Source organism: Cibotium barometz, chromosome 66, assembly GCF_041138505.1.
Source record: "Cibotium barometz isolate CiBa-2024 chromosome 66, ASM4113850v1, whole genome shotgun sequence".
NCBI lineage: Eukaryota > Viridiplantae > Streptophyta > Polypodiopsida > Cyatheales > Cibotiaceae > Cibotium > Cibotium barometz.
In genome coordinates, this window is record NC_141111.1 from 5,355,347 (window position 1) to 5,371,071 (window position 15,725).

Here is a 15,725-nt window from a genome sequence, read left to right on the forward strand (position 1 = left end):
TTTGTTTGCAGTTGCATGTACTATAAAAGTCATTCTTCTATCTAATTTGTAGACCGTAAGAGAAATGGACTGGTTCGCAAGCCAAAAGGGTGGAGCATGAAAGGAGGTGGAGGGGAAAGATGCTGCGCTATGGCACTACATCCCGAGCTTCAATGCCGAGATGCTTCGCGTGATTCACAATGACTTTTCAAATGACGCGCAAGCCGAATTTTTGAAGTGGAGAGCCCTAAGCGCCATCCTGTCTGAATCCCCTATAGCCCAAAATGCCCATAAATGTATTCTTGTAAATAGGGAAGCAGCTATCTATAGCTGTGGTGATAAAAGTGCGGGGTCTTTCCTAGGATTTTGTGGCCTTAGCCTTGGACAAGGCATCATTGATGCCAAAGAGATAGCCGAACGCATTGGTGACAAACCATCAGTAAAGACTCTCACCCACGAGGCTTTCACCAAGCTCATCAAGCGAGTTGGCTAGATCCAATGTACTCATTTGCCTTTTGTGGAAATCAAACAATTAATGACATCAAGATGTTTGTCGAGCTGATTTTAAGTTTTAATTATGTTTTTGATGTGTTTATATGTTGTTGTTGTGTTCGTGTCATGATGTTTCAATCAATTTTTATGATCACTTGTCTGCCACCACCCGTCCGACTTTGGCTCGACTCGACGGGCCGATTTCTCCTGCGTATGGCCCCAAAAGGGTAGATCTGATGTGCGGGGTGCATCAGGGCCGATGGGAAGGGCCGGTGGTTGCGCCGTGGATCCTGTGCGCCATGGAGCGACTTTTGCCTGTTTGACCTGGTGGTCAAACAGGCAAAAGTCGCTCCGTGGCGACCAGGTCAAACAAGCAAAAGTCGCTCCGTGGCGCACAGGGTCCACGGCGCGACTACCGGCCCCCCCTGTCGGCCCCGGCGCACCTCGCACATCAGATCTACCCTTTTGGGGCCATACGTAGGAGAAATCGGCCCATCGAGTCGAGCCAAAGTCGGACGGGTGGTGGCAGACGAGCGTTCACATGAGGTCGAATGTACGTAGCGACAACAATTACATGCAAAAGACTACAATCACCTTCACAAGACGACAATCGCCTTCACAAGACGACAATCGCTTGCAATAGAAAACACAACTTTTTTGAAAATAGACGTGGTTTTTCATTAATCAAATTGAGATTACAAAACACGGATTTGTTGCATTACAAAGGCTTCTCCTATCTAGTGAAAGAGAACGTCGTCTCCACGGATACGCCTAGCTAGACGAAGATCAGATGGCTTGATAGTGACACGTTTTGCATGCACCATGCACAAAACCGCGTCTTGGAAAAGCGAAACCAAAATATCCTCAACACCTTGTTGCAGAGCGCCTAGTGCCGCCGCTTGCACACGATTGACATCCTGGTGCGCTGGTCGAGGATAATCTCTTTGACGAGACGCGCAAAAGGTGCCTTTGGAATAATTGGTGTGGAGCTCTTCTGATATTTGTAAATTTCTCTAAGGGCAAACGTCCCTTGTCTCCACCTTCGCTTCTTCTGCGTTGTTGGGGGCGGTGGTGCTTGCGCGCGGCGAGTCCAAGCTGGCATGTCATTTTTGAACTTTTGTCGCTGCTCTTGGAAGTTATCGGAAGGGGGTTCTGTGCGTTTAGGAATGGTTTTCCCCTTCTTAGCCTTTGCAGGTATTGGAGTTTTCTTTGCCTTTGCAGATGGTGGAGTCTTCTGAGCTGCTCTCTGCTCTGCCTCCTTCCTTACTCGCTCCTCTTCATCTTTCCTTTCTTTTTCCTCATGAAGCCTCCATGCGTTTGCTGCCCTGGCTTCTCGTTCAAGCTTCTGTCTCTTATTTTCTACTTCCTGAGCTGAGAGTTTTCTCTTTCCTTTACCAAGTGCATGAGCCAAGACTCTGTCTAACATTGCATTGAGAATCCTACTACTCGGTAGGTGCTCCCTTTCTACTGTGTCTTCATTTCTCCTCTTTGTATATTCTGCTCGAAGACCTTGTGTAGCCGCTTCCAAAATCGTGTCATCTTCGTATCCGGCCTTTCGTAGGTCAGCAACAATTTCGCGAGCTTGTCTGTTAAGCCAATCCTCCTCCGCAACAAAGAATGCAAATCTTCTCTCGTCGCTTGCGGCCTGAGCTTCTTCTGCAGCCTTCTTATCTGCCTCCGCCTTCCTAACTGCCTCGTCTTCTTCTGCCTTCTTGCAGCCTCATCCTCCTGTGCTTTCTTTGCTGCCTCATCCTCCTTCTGTTTTTTGACGGTCTCTTCGGCTTCTTTTCTTGCTCTCTCAGCTGCCTCCATGTCCTCTGCTTCTTTCTGTAATCTCTCCGCTTCTTGGCATTCTTGGGCTTCTTGGGCCTCTCGCTCAAGCCTCACACGCTCAGCTTCCAGATCCATTTGGGCTTGTGGGTCAATGTTTGGGATTTCAGTTCTATGTGCGCTGTGGGTAAGGGCCCAAGGTCTTTGAAAATGTCATCGTGCGTATTGGAGGGAGGATCATTTGGGGGCTCCATGTATGTGAGATATTAGTGCACGAGCGAGAGAAAGAGAGAGAGAGAGAGAGAGAGAGAGAGAGAGAGAGAGAGAGGGAGAGTCAAGGGGAGAGGAAGAGAGAGAGAGAGCTCACAAGTCAAGACTTTTAAAAATGACAATAAAACTCACTTTGATATTTATAGGGGGCCAAAATTACAAAAAAGTCAATTTACAATGAACGCGCCAAAAAGTGGCGAACAAGAATTATTGGGTGGGTAACCACACGCAGCCATTTCTTTGTCGACCATTGTGCCATTGCCTCGCTCTTTCACGTGCCATTGACGCATTGCACCCTTCTCTTTCACCTTGCACCTACCACCTTCATGATTTTGCGCCTCAAAGACAAATTTCCGGCTCGCTTTTGGGCCTTTCTCCCAGTAAGTGCATGATAAAACCAATTGAACATTTCGTGAAATGCATTGCTGCAAACCTTGCCACCGCCATGACCCGTGTTCTTAAAATAGGCCGCCTTGGCTTGGTAATGTGATCGTTCCATGCCTTGGTTGCTCCAGAGTGCAAGAGACCCATATTTATCTAGAAAGAAGGAACTATGCGCATAGAGAATATGCATGTAGTGTGTTATATGAGTTCCCCCCCAAGCATCGATCATTTCTTCTGTGAATCTGTCAATCGAAGTCTTGAATGTAGCTATCTCTGCTTCATCAAGATACGGGTGCTCAAGAAGCCTCATCATCTCATCACAAGCTTCCCACACATGTGCACACTTCAATCCTAGTGTTGTCTCATCGCCTCGATAGGTTGTTACATCACAAATCTGCTTCCATAATTCAAAATGTGTATGGCTTTGAGCCTCACCATAGTTTGAGAGCAGGTGTCTTGCTTTTGCACCACCCATACATATCTTATTAGGGTTATCTTGGGTACTTGATGGGTTTTTGCGATCCTTAGAGAGGGTGACAGCACCTGTGTGAAGCCCCACGGATGATAAAATAACTTCAAGCTCTTGGATGCACTGTTCTCGCCGTGACTCTGGCTCCATGTTCCAAGCATAATTGATGTGGAGCATCAACAATTTGTCCAGAATTCTAAGTCTTGCGTGCAAGGTACACACATGTACTCGCGACAGTGGAATTGAAAGAATAGGGTTCCAAGTAGCATCCTCCTCTGCGCGAGATGGTGCCTTGCTTTGATTGCAGCTCATAATTCCATTGAGCCAGACGTGCATACCCTTCCCTTTTTGTAATTGATTTGAGCCCTTTGCACTTGCCTGCTTACAACCTTTCACCTTGGTTGCTTGTTTGGCCTTCCCCACTGCCTGCGACACTTGGCATCCTTGGATGACAACACTCTATTTCAAAGTCACCAGTGCCAGGCACATGCAAGACTTCACCATTTGATTGCCTGTGTATTACTCCTTGAATACCTGTATGGGTAACCTCAGACTGTCATGGTCCTCGTGTGCGGAAGGGTCCATGCCGCCTGCCACCATATGTTCTTCTCAGACTGCACTCCAAAGTAATCTTGCTTGCGTCGCTTTGTGTGCAAGTTATTCTCCGCATCACCCGTTTCATCTTCGCCGTCTAAGCTCTTTCGCTTCAATGCCCTGCTCATGAGTGTCAGACTTGTACGTTCCACCCTTTGGCCCTTTACAACCTGACATTCATCCAATTTGAGGACAAATATAGCCTTTCCATCCGTCTCCTCTAATGTCATATCATAAAACTGAATCATAGCTCGTTGAAGCGCCTCCACCTCGACGTAAACATTGTTAAACTTGTTGTAAGCAAAATCTTTTGAATTTGACATTGGCATGCTACCTACCACCCATCTGGCCGCCTAGCAAGTTAGCAATATTGTTGTTTGCTGACTTCCTTGCCATAACTATACTGTATGGTGTTGGAAGTATAGATCGTGTCATTCCTTTGCCTCGTAGACGTGCTGTGATGCAAGTATACAAAGCCCTGTATCCCTTATCTCACTGATACCTGCTATGTCGCACACAGTGAGCATGTCAACGGGACTGACAATTTGCTCGAATTCCTTGAGAAAATACTTTTGAATCCTGTCATGCAACGCACCATTTGCTGGATTGGTTATCATATTGATTACTTTCTGCTCTGGAATAATGTGCTCAAGGATAGACTCCTCAGTATTGGAACAACCTAATATTGCTTTAGCACATTCCCTGGACATCACATAGTACAGAGTCAATGACATAACTATATGAAAAAAGAATGTAATGCTAGTTTTGAAGCTGTGATTACCTTGTTCGACGCACACGTCGCTTGCGAGCCCCCCCATCTTTGGAAAGAAGACTCAAAGACTTGCGCTTTCGCTGCCTTGCATTGTATCCCATGGGGAGGTGAGTGAAATGATCGACACGTCGGCGAAGGTTTCGAGTTGAGTTTCGAAGACGGAGATAGTTCTCTATAACTTGATCCCTGCTTTCCACACCTTCATCAAGCTTCATCTTCTGCTCTGCATCCTCCTTCTCTAGATCCTTGACTCGAGCCAGCATATGTTCCTTTGTGGCCATGAAAGTTGACGCACATTCTTCCTTTTTCGCCTTGCATAATTCTAGAAGCTTCCTGAGGTGATTTTGATTTGAGAGTTCCTGCAAGTACAAAGAATAGAGCCTCTGACAGTACCCTAAGAAACCATTATAACCGTCACCCAAGAAGCGTACGACCTGCGTGATATTACGAAAAGGGGGAGGTGCACCAGTCTGTGGATCAAGGGGATAAATGCTTCCATCGGTCCAAAGATCAATGGCTTTTGCACCTTGAAGTCATAGCACCTCAGCAGGAATACATCCCTTCGTTCGATTACTTCGCATTGTGGCATACTCCTCGTCTAAGTCCACGTGCAAGCGAAACTTTGATTGCTTGTTGGTGATGTCCCGTAGAGCCATTGTACCTAGCAAATGGAGATGGAGGAGATGTAGATGGATACAGAGATGGAAATGTGGATGGTGATGGAGATGATGGAGATGGAGGAGATGAAGATGGAGATGGTGATGGAGATGGAGGTGGAGGAGATGCAAATGGATACAGAGATGGAAATGGAGGCCTTGAGGAGATAGATATGGAGAGCTTGCTAGTGATGGAGATGGAGAGCTTCAGCTTGCAAGGATGTGTAGATCTGTACCTTCATAGGAGGGGATGGTGAGCTCTTCCATGAGAGCTGGTGGAGAGGATGATGGAGTAGGAGGTCCAGATCTACAGGCCATGGCTCCTAGAGAGAGAAAAAGAAGCCCTTAACCAAGTAAAACACCCTAAACTTGTTTTAGAGAGAGTGTGTAGAGAGAGAGTGGGATCTGCAACACCTCCAAAAAGGGAGGGAACAAAGTGACAAAAATTTTCAAACATTCTTTGTGAAAGGTACTTCACTTACTACAAGACAAAAAGGCAGTTAGGTCCATATTCCTTCCCAAGGACAGAAGATCTAATGATTAGATCACCTTTTGGCCTATTTTCTTTTTTGTAGAAAAGGAAAAATGCATTTTCAGGCCTAGGCCACTAGCTTGGTCAAAGCTTGATTAGCATTTTAAGCATTTCACTAAGTGTCCAAATAAAAGGGCCCAAGAAGACCCCAAACAAGTCCTAATGTAGAGAGTAGTTCTCCCTGGAATTTTCCTCAAATACCCCTACTAATTCAGATGTTTCCCCAGTGTTTTTTTTGTGTTTTTGTTTCAATAGGGAGCAACTTGAAGAAAAAACACAGAAAATTAAGATTTTGCTTTAATGTTAAGGGGAAGGTAAGGGCACTCACTTGCTTCTCCTGCTCTTGGTGAAGGCTAGAATGCTCCGATGCTCGATTAACAACCAAAGCTCTGGGTAATCTTTATCAAAAAATAAAACAAAACAAGATTAATCAACCAACCGGTGGATTTGCACTCCAACCGGGCTAAATCAAAGACTCTAGCAAATGAATAGTGTGGAGGACCCTAAGCCAAATCCCTTCCCCGATAGCGGTGCCAAAGATGTTAAGGATAACATGCTACCTTACACACAAGAGATAAAGAAGAAGAGAAGGATGCATGCAAGAGTCAAATGTGGAGAATAGCACTTCACCAACCTTATGAGGGTTAACTCCTTGATGTGAAGTCGCTAGGGGATCACTCCACACTCTTCTTGTGTCACCCAAGAAGAGACCCAATGCTAGGTAGAGAGCAAAGAGGGAGGGAGCTATGGAGAGCTCAACCTCTACCTCATGCCACTAGTATGTAAATAGGACATGGTAGATAGCAAGGAGAAGGTAGAGAAGAAGAGAAAGGAGAGCATTACCATTCCTACTTACATACACTGACAATCAAGCAAGAACACAAGCAAGCATACAACCACAAGCAAGCATACAACCACAAGCTCAAATGTGTGTGTGTGAGAGAGAGAGAGAGAGAGAGAGAGAGAAAGAGAGAGAGAGAGAGAGAGAAGGAAAACTCAAGTGAGACAAATGGGATTGTCCCTTTTCATATTTCATAAAATGTCTTATATACATGAGCTCATATTTTACAATGTTCGGCCGCCCATTTGCAAGTGGGGGCCCATAGCTCTATGTACATCTAATTCCTCATGACCGGTGTGTTACACAAGCCGTAATCTCAGTCATCCCATGTCTCATATATAAACAGCGCTTAGCGCGGTTACAAAAAGATAAAGTACAAAGGGTGTAGCCGCGCGCGAAAGATCATGATAACCAGAGTGGTTAACATCTCACTAAAATGAATACACTAGAATTTTACACATACTTGCATAGATCTGGAGGGATACATTCTCCCCTACTTGAAAAAATAGGATGTCTTCATCTCATGAATTAGGGGTAATCTCTTATTATATCTTAGATTCATGTTTCTCTACATTAAGAATTGTTCCAATTAGGTTGAGGGGAGCTGACAGAAATAGCCAAGCATCGAGATATTGTGATATGAGGCCCCGAGTGAGTCGCTCTGCCCCTTAGTGTGCTACTAGATGATTGTATAGAATGGTAGCAAAAGTGAGTCATCACTATTGTCCTAACATCTTTAGGTAATTCCTTGATAGCACTTTCAAACGTGAGATTATATTTAGGGAGCTTTTATTTTCTTACATCTCAACCATAGTAAGAAGTGATGTTCATGTGTCTATGCATACAGGTTTAGGTAGAAGTTTCTTTTTAATTGATGTTTAAGAACAAGGTTAGTGTGTGCATGTGTTTGTGTGTGTGTGCATGTGTTTGTTTGTTTGTTTGTGTGTGCATGTGTGTGTGTGTGTGTGTGTGTGTGTGTGTGAGAGAGAGAGAGAGAGAGAGAGAGAGAGAGAGAGATTTCATCTTAGTTAGGAGGGTGCATGTTAGAAAAATAAATATAGGTGATCAAACAAGAAAGTTTGCATTGGCTAAACTTTTTTCCTATAACTTAAACATCAACTAATTATAAAAATGAAATCCACAATTTCAACTTGACAAGCTAACACAATACCTTGGCCAAGTTTTTTTAATAAATATCAACTACTTAGAGAACTACATTATCCAAAATTTCAACTTGGCAAGCCATCAATTAGCACTCAAAGAACAAGGAACAAAGTGCACAAAAAAAAAGGGTTCAATGTATTTGCAAGTTTAAATTTTGAGAGTTTGCATTGAAAAGTTTCAAAGTTGAGGAAATACGAGAGGGTTTGAATTTAAATACCTTCAAATTTCAAAAAATTGCAATAGATTACTTTGACATTTTATTTTTCACACAAGAAGCTTCTTTCCCAAAAAAAACATATTTTTTTTTTGGCGCGCGAGAGATAGAGACTCGGCAGATTTGATTAGGAAAAAAAACGCTCAAAACCTTTCGAGTATATAAAGTTTTTCCGCACACTTGAAACTAATATGTTTATTTTAAAAAGTGTTTACACCAAAGAGGGGACCTTATAGCAAAGTTAAAAGTGTCACTTGTTCTTGTTCTTGTTCTTGTTCTTCTTCTTCTTGTTCTCTTTCTCCAAGAGGCCCAGCTGGAATCGCTCATTCAACTCGAGGATCTTTTGTCTCATCTCAGCGTCCGCCTCCACCATCTATTATATCACAACCCTTCATCGTAACATTATTCTTGACAAAATCAAAATGCCCTTCCTTCAAGTAATTCGGTCAAGGCTAGCTTGGTTTACACTGTGGAATTCGTGCACGCCTTTCCACACATGCGCTGCAGCCGGGCATAGCTCAAACCTGCTGGCTGCATAACCCACAGTCAAACCTCTTTTGCCAATGGCAGATCACTAAACCTGCATGCAAGTAGTCTGCGTGGGTGGGGTTACGCTTCCTTACCCATCTTTCTCCAGCGGCGAGCGGTACCCGCATCTATAATCAACCCATAAGGTGCCTTTTTCTTCGTCACCCCCCTGAGACCCACGCCTGCTCACATTTTATAAAGCCAATTTAAGTCAGTAATTTATATAAGAAAGCCCATTTTAACATTATAACCAAAGATAGGATAATAATGTACTCTGCGCGCGCGTACTTCATTCCAATCACGGATGCAGTTACGCCAAGTGACGTTTTGACGAGGTCTTTTGCCTGTGCAGCGATCAATACTTAATTCTTTTTTGTGTGGTAGGAAATTATGCTGTCCTAATTAGTAAGCCACCGATCGGGATGGGATGGGATGGGCTGGCCGGCTTTAATGCGACGACGACTGTCTGTCAGAAATGTGCTATAAAAAGAATAGGATAGAGGCCGCAGCAGCACCTGCACTCTGAAGGGAGACAGGCTCTCTTGGTCGGTGCAAAATGCCGGGTTCTTCTTCGTCTTCTTTGAAGCGGGCATTTTGGAATCAGCTCCGTCTCTGATCCTTTCGTCCTGGTAGTCTACACGCACCCTATCTCCGTCAATACTCCCGCAGATTAGAATGCATCGCAACTTAACGTGATCCCATACATGATCACGAAAGGCCAAACGCCACCAGCATACTTATTATTCTAACGTTATCTGCTGCATGCATATTAAGTATACAACTCTCTATATTATTACCGACAAATTTTTGATAAAAGTGGTTGCGTGTGCTCTCGAGTTTTTTGAGATGAGTTCTTTGATAATAACTAGTGGGCTAACCCCTGCTTCCCATGTCGCCTCTACTCTTTGAATTTGTACCACATGGTAATTTTGTGGAACTTTTCTTTTGTGACCCATGTTTCGTATGTATATAATTGGTTGTCAGCAAATAGAACAAATGGGCAAAGTGATAGGATGAAGTCATTGTCAAAGGTTTGGAAGTAGGATTCCTAGCTCCATATTTTTCAAATCCCAGAGTAATAGGAGCCTACCCCACTCTCTCTCTCTCTCTCTCTCTCTCTCTCTCTCTTTTATCGTAGCACAAAAAAGCAAAGTATTCGTTCCCTAGGGTACACATGACTGCACTCTTCTCTTGTCCTGCCATGTGTCCCTGCTCTCCTCGATGATTAAAATAGTTCATACAAAAAAAGATATAAATATAAGTCATAATCTGAATGTTTCAACATGTATGTGTTGGTTGTCAGCTAATGGAACAAATTGACAAAGTGATAGGACATATATACTTGTTGTCAGTGGAGTGGATGAAGCTGTTGTCAAAGGTTTGAAAGTAGAATTCCCAGCTTGATATTTTTCAAATCCTAGATTAATAGGAGCCTGCCCCACTCTCTCTCTCTCTCTCTCTCTCCCCATATGAAATGAGCACAAACATATGTATGAATATGTAACAATTTTCAACTAAATATGCAAATAAACATCCTGGTTGTGTAACGATGAAAAAGATTTTTTATCATCTAATAAGTAATGATTTTCAACTAAATATGCAAATAGCGTCCTCACTGCATAGAGCAATGAAAAAGATCAACACAAAAAAAAATAGCAAAAGTAGCGATAATCAGTCAATCGATCTACTGATCAGTAGAAAAGTGAAGCTTCCGCTTCCTAGAGCCATGAATGAAGTCACCGTCCAACATGGTATGCAACTGATGCATCTCCACTACACTGACCATCAAGTGTAGATGTCTTCTTCACTCGTGGCCCTACAAAGAAAAGATAGAATTATTGATAAAACATTATGTTTAATTAAAAAATTACCGTAGATCTATTATAGTTATAGTTAATCTTACCTGACACAAATGAAGATTCAAAGATAGCTTTGTCAAGTGTCCTTATTAAAGGGAGAAACTCCTGTACGTACTGAATAAGGTCCATGGTATAGAGAATCCCTCAAAAGAGGCAACACATCTCTCTGTGTCATAGTTAGTGTCACAAACATACTCTTTTGTAAATAAGTATACTCCCAATCCCTCATCGGTAACACTAAGCCCATATCTTTCAATGCCCTCCTCCACAACTTTAACCATGAAAAAATCCACCATAGGCAAAATCCTAAAACAAAGAAGAAATTAAGAAGTTATATAAACAAACATGAAAATCTTGAAATAATTTCTTGTAATTTATACACCCATCCTTGTGGCCGTCCATCATAATCCCAGCAACATGTTGATGAGGAAGGGGTGCACACCAAAGAGGTGGCTCTATAAATAAAGTAAGTTATATATGTCATGCACTAAGAAATCAATGAATAAATACAAAAAAATGGATATAAAGTTGTAAACCTTCAACCCTCGACTCCAACATATCCAAAGTGAATAGAATGTCATACATGATTGTTCCTAAAACAAAACAAAACTTTTTAGAATATATACATAAAAGAAAGAACAAAGAGCCATGGAAACTCCTTTTGGCATGCATCCTCCTCTTGTCATATGGCAGGGGAAAGGACGCACGTGCTTAATAGGAAAGATACACATGCATACAAAAAGACACATACAGAAAATCAGAACACATAACTTCAATACGATACCTGAAATTATTACCTAGAGGCATCTAAGATCTACTTATAAACAATGTTACTTATTGTAAGCCAAGCAATAAGGTGGATATCCTCCCCCAAGTTAGAGACCATAACTGAAAGGACGTTCTGGTAAAAAAACTATAGCTATCAAATCAGGTCGATCACATACACACTGTTTCGAAAGTAAAGCATCTAAAACCTCTTGCCAGTTTTGATTGCATGCAAAAGTAATAAATAAATCAAGTTTTCCCTTGGAATGGATAACTGTCATTGCATTTAATATATTTTCCAAGTCCACGAATAAAACTCGATGGTAAATGGTAACAATTAGACATGTAACAAATTGCTTCAACGTAGTTCTTATTTCCATATGCAAAACTTCCTTATATACAACATTGTAGTATGAACCGTCTCTCGACCACTCACATTGATCTCACAACAGGTAGTATCTTGAAGAAATACCTTGACAGCATTTGATGATCGCACGCGTGAGAAAGCAACATATGACAATAAATAAATCACAAGGCCAAACAATGTCTCTTTTAGAATTATACTTGGCAACTCCAGTATTTAGTCATGGCAAATGCAAGTCGAACAGGGAACCGCCTGCCTCATATCAAATGGAAGCTGTAATGTACTTGGAATGAAGACCCTATCTCCAATGTTAGTCCCATTAATAATTTATGCCTCTAACACCTTTGTGTGAAATTCCTTGCATATTAATCGAGTACCATTGCACAATCCCTCTCGAGGATTTAGATTACGTAATAAAATTATTGGAGCATTTCTTTTCAGAATCACTCGATGAGGTGGATAACCACCACCAAGATTAAGACTGTTTTGGTACTCTGTTGCATATAAAAAAGATCCTTCACCACTGTTATTTTAACTCAATTTGCACTCGAGTACTCCTTGCTCTCCCCAGGCATGGCATCCAATGCATTGCTATTGATTGCATCAACTTCAAGGTTTCGAGGTGCAAGAATAGCATGCTCTCTAAAAGACAATGCATAATCTACAACACTTAGAAGCCCTGTATACACCCATTTAATCAAGTCCTCCAGACCCTCTCTCTAAAAGCATTTTTGATGGAATTGACACAATACCTTCTTTTATTCCCTCCCTCTCTATTCCATTGCCAATGTCATATACTACCTCCAAAATCTGATTAAAGGCCGCTAGTTGACAATTATTTAGAGTTGTTTTCATTCGATCAGCAATTTGTGCGTGCTGCTCAACATTAAATATTCTCTCTTCTTGTAATAATCAATTTGTAACTATGGACACAGTTAATTTGTCCACAGGAGGCATTCTGTTAAACTCAACCAACCTTCAGCCATGTTGCTGAAGAATGCGCTCTAAATGTAACAGAGCCTCGTTCTTTGCCACTACCTGACGATCATTCTCTATAGTCAGTTGTAATGCATGAAAAAAATCATTTGAAAGTTGTCCACAGAAGGCCGGGAGAGGCTGGCTCACAAAACACCAAAAGTGTGATAAATAGATGTCTCAATTGCGAACCGGTTTGATGAAACGCGGCCTCTAGCTATGCATGATCCCTTAAAAATAAGATAGACTTGCCCATCAAAAGTGTGCAAGTCATCAAAAGACTTGCAACCTTTGCAAACAGTAAGCAATATATGCGAGAAATATTGCTCAAATGGAGAAACGTTGTACATGCGACCGATGCTATTGCCTAACTTTCTTCTAATCCACTTCTTAAGACTCATGTTCCAAACCCATCAGCTAGGAAAGTCACTATAAAGCAAATCTTTTGCATCATCGTGCAACTCATTACATGTAAACCACTCTATAAGGGTAGTTTTTTCATTTCTTTCTCTATCGATTATACTCTGCAAATCATCATCATCTCGAAACATGACATTATTATGTAGGGGAAGATGAACTTGTAATCTTTGGACATTGGGATTTTCTTCATGCATATCATATTCACAAATTCGCCAGCATGCTTCTGATGCTGACACATAACGTGCATCCAAGTACCTCTACTGACCTCATCCACCACACCATTAGTTAAATGTTCTAGTTCTCCTTGCCTTTCTACAAGATTTACAGTTTCCATTCTGATTGTTGCTCTGTCATGACCCTTGTACATATATTTATACAAATATTTAACTGCTGTGATTGTGGAGCATACTTCAACATTGATGTGTGCCTTGTATTTCATGGAGAGGAAAGGATTAAATGGGACTATCCAATGATTATCAATGACAGCTTCTTTCACTTGTATGTTCTTGCCATCATCTTGACGCATATAAACAGGATACCCATCGCTATTACCCACCACAATAGATCCAAAGAAGGTATGCGGATAACGACTACATTTCCCATTATGGAGCATTGGGATTGAGTGCACCACATGGGCCATGAACATTACATTGTCTAATAATCTCATGTAACTCAAAAAACGTTTCCCTATCAAGAAGCTCTGTACATACCAATCGATCATAAATGACTAATCTCAGTTGCCTTAAATTCATCTGCCAAAATCAATAATATGTGTGAGTGCGGCAAACCTCTCTTTTGGAACTTAATCACACAAACATAACCAGCCACTTTTTCAAACAAATTATCCTTTGTAATTGACCTCATCATATCCTTATGTTTTTTATTAAACACACGGGTTGTCAAATCTGGTCGATCATGCGCACTCTGCCCTCCTGGAAGCAATGCTTCAGATATTTTAGACCATTGTGGATTGCAAGTGAACATAATGAACAAATCTAGTTTACCCTTCTTCCTTACAATTGCTATTTCATCTTAGTATAGCTGATACATATACCGTGGCCCTCCTGTAAAAGAAGATGGTAGCACAATTCTATGTCCCATAGTGTTGCCCAGTATAGTTCTTGTACCATCACAGCTGCATTAACCATGTCTGATAATCCTTAATACACTTCTGCATGAAAAGTTGTTTGATTATTGCGTATCCATACCAACCTCAATTCCTCCATGCTACTATATGCATCTGCAATCTACTGTTGCAATAATCTTCCCCCACATATAGAAGGCAAGCATTAGTATCAAGTCTGATCTGCATAATATTATCTTTGAGTAACACATTTTGAACTTTGAATCTCATGCAGTGATGCATGCGCAGGAACACCAGCATATGGAATGTATATATGCCAACCATCCTCCCCTCATGGAAATAAAAGAACATATAAGAGTGACATACATGATCGATGCAAATTAGATATTCTTCTCACAATCCCATTGCGCAAAAAAATTTGGATGTCTCGATAGCCGACATCGGCATCATCTCCTTGCCCTATTTTGTCATGATAGCAGCAACCTTGCTAGTTGTGGGCGCCAAGTATTGTCTAGAGGTAGAGCGGTTCTCACAAATTATCATCTTTAAATCTGCATGTGGATTGCTTCTCAATACTTCCCCAACAGCTCGCAATGCACAGGCATATGGATTGAATGCATGTATCATCCTCTGCAGCAATGTTAAAACACCAGGATCCAAACTAGGCATGCCATCCAAACCAGGCATGCCATCCAATCGATTTTACAGTTCATGCTCTGTGTGTCACATACATATAGATGTGCAAAACGTGGGCGCTCTTCCCATCCTCCATCAGGCAATAAAGTTCCAACACGATGATATACATTTCCATGAACTCGAAAGTTATATATGACTCTATTTTCGAAAAACGTTTCATCAATATGAGCACCTAAATGATACAAAAGCTAGGACACTATTGTATGCCTGCATGTTCTTTCTAAATAATTTGCTTCTAGAATCATTGCCATGCAATAGAATTCTTAGAAACTCAAGTGGCTCCTCTAACGGCAATAATGACACACGCCCTGCTTTACAACAACAATGGCTTCCTACAACATGACGTAGAGCTGTTTTTGTCTCATCTTTCCACAATTGAGGATGGCAAAAACTATAAAAGTGATTAAGAGATCCCAAAAGGGAGTGAAGAGTTGGAGTGCAAAACACTAATGGGTACATAGCCGGGTGTCTTATATCCTCTCTTAACGGAAATTGACGAAGAATAGAGAGGTATCCCCCTCTACTTATCATCACACCCCTCCTACCTAAAGTTTGTTCTACTGCAATTGAACGGCGAGAAGCCCTGGTTGCATCTAATTGAACCCTTCTACTTCTTATTGGAGTGTCTATTACATTCCTTTCTCTAGAAATATCTCGGTTCACATTGCATTCTTGGTGAGCACGTTCTTGTGTTTGATATTGCTCCCTCTGTTCTACATTTCTAGCTGGTTGTTTTTTTAAATATTATTCTTTGCCTAGTAACATTACGTTGTTCTTTGCGCGTTATATTCAATTGTCTTATCCGGTCAGCACGTGCTAAATGCAAAACATTGCTCGAGTCCAATACTCTATTTTGACTCCGTCCAACCATCTTCTGTTTGAAAGCACAACTTAGTC

At 41.7% G+C, this 15,725-nt stretch overlaps 1 protein-coding gene across 1 annotated transcript; it reads right to left on the reverse strand.

Moving 5' to 3' along the window:
• Positions 1 to 8,387: 8,387 nt before the first annotated feature.
• On the reverse strand, positions 8,388 to 10,653 carry LOC147602689 (uncharacterized). The gene is made up of 7 exons (XM_086797594.1): positions 10,569 to 10,653; positions 10,406 to 10,481; positions 9,181 to 9,310; positions 8,954 to 9,009; positions 8,761 to 8,847; positions 8,604 to 8,661; positions 8,388 to 8,510 (listed from the first exon to the last, which is right to left on the reverse strand). The coding sequence occupies exons 1-7, from the start codon at positions 10,651 to 10,653 to the stop codon at positions 8,388 to 8,390; spliced, it is 615 nt and encodes a 204-aa protein (XP_086653720.1).
• Positions 10,654 to 15,725: the final 5,072 nt, after the last annotated feature.

Coding starts and splice junctions, on each gene's coding strand:
- LOC147602689 (XM_086797594.1), bottom strand. CDS start 10,653: ATGGACCTTATTCAGTACGTACAGGAGTTTCTCCCTTTAATAAGGACA. Junction 10,482..10,568: donor TGAATCTTCATTTGTGTCAG/GTAAGATTAACT, acceptor TTTTCTTTGTAG/GGCCACGAGTGAAGAAGACA. Junction 9,010..9,180: donor TGTCTCCCTTCAGAGTGCAG/GTGCTGCTGCGG, acceptor ATCGCTGCACAG/GCAAAAGACCTCGTCAAAAC.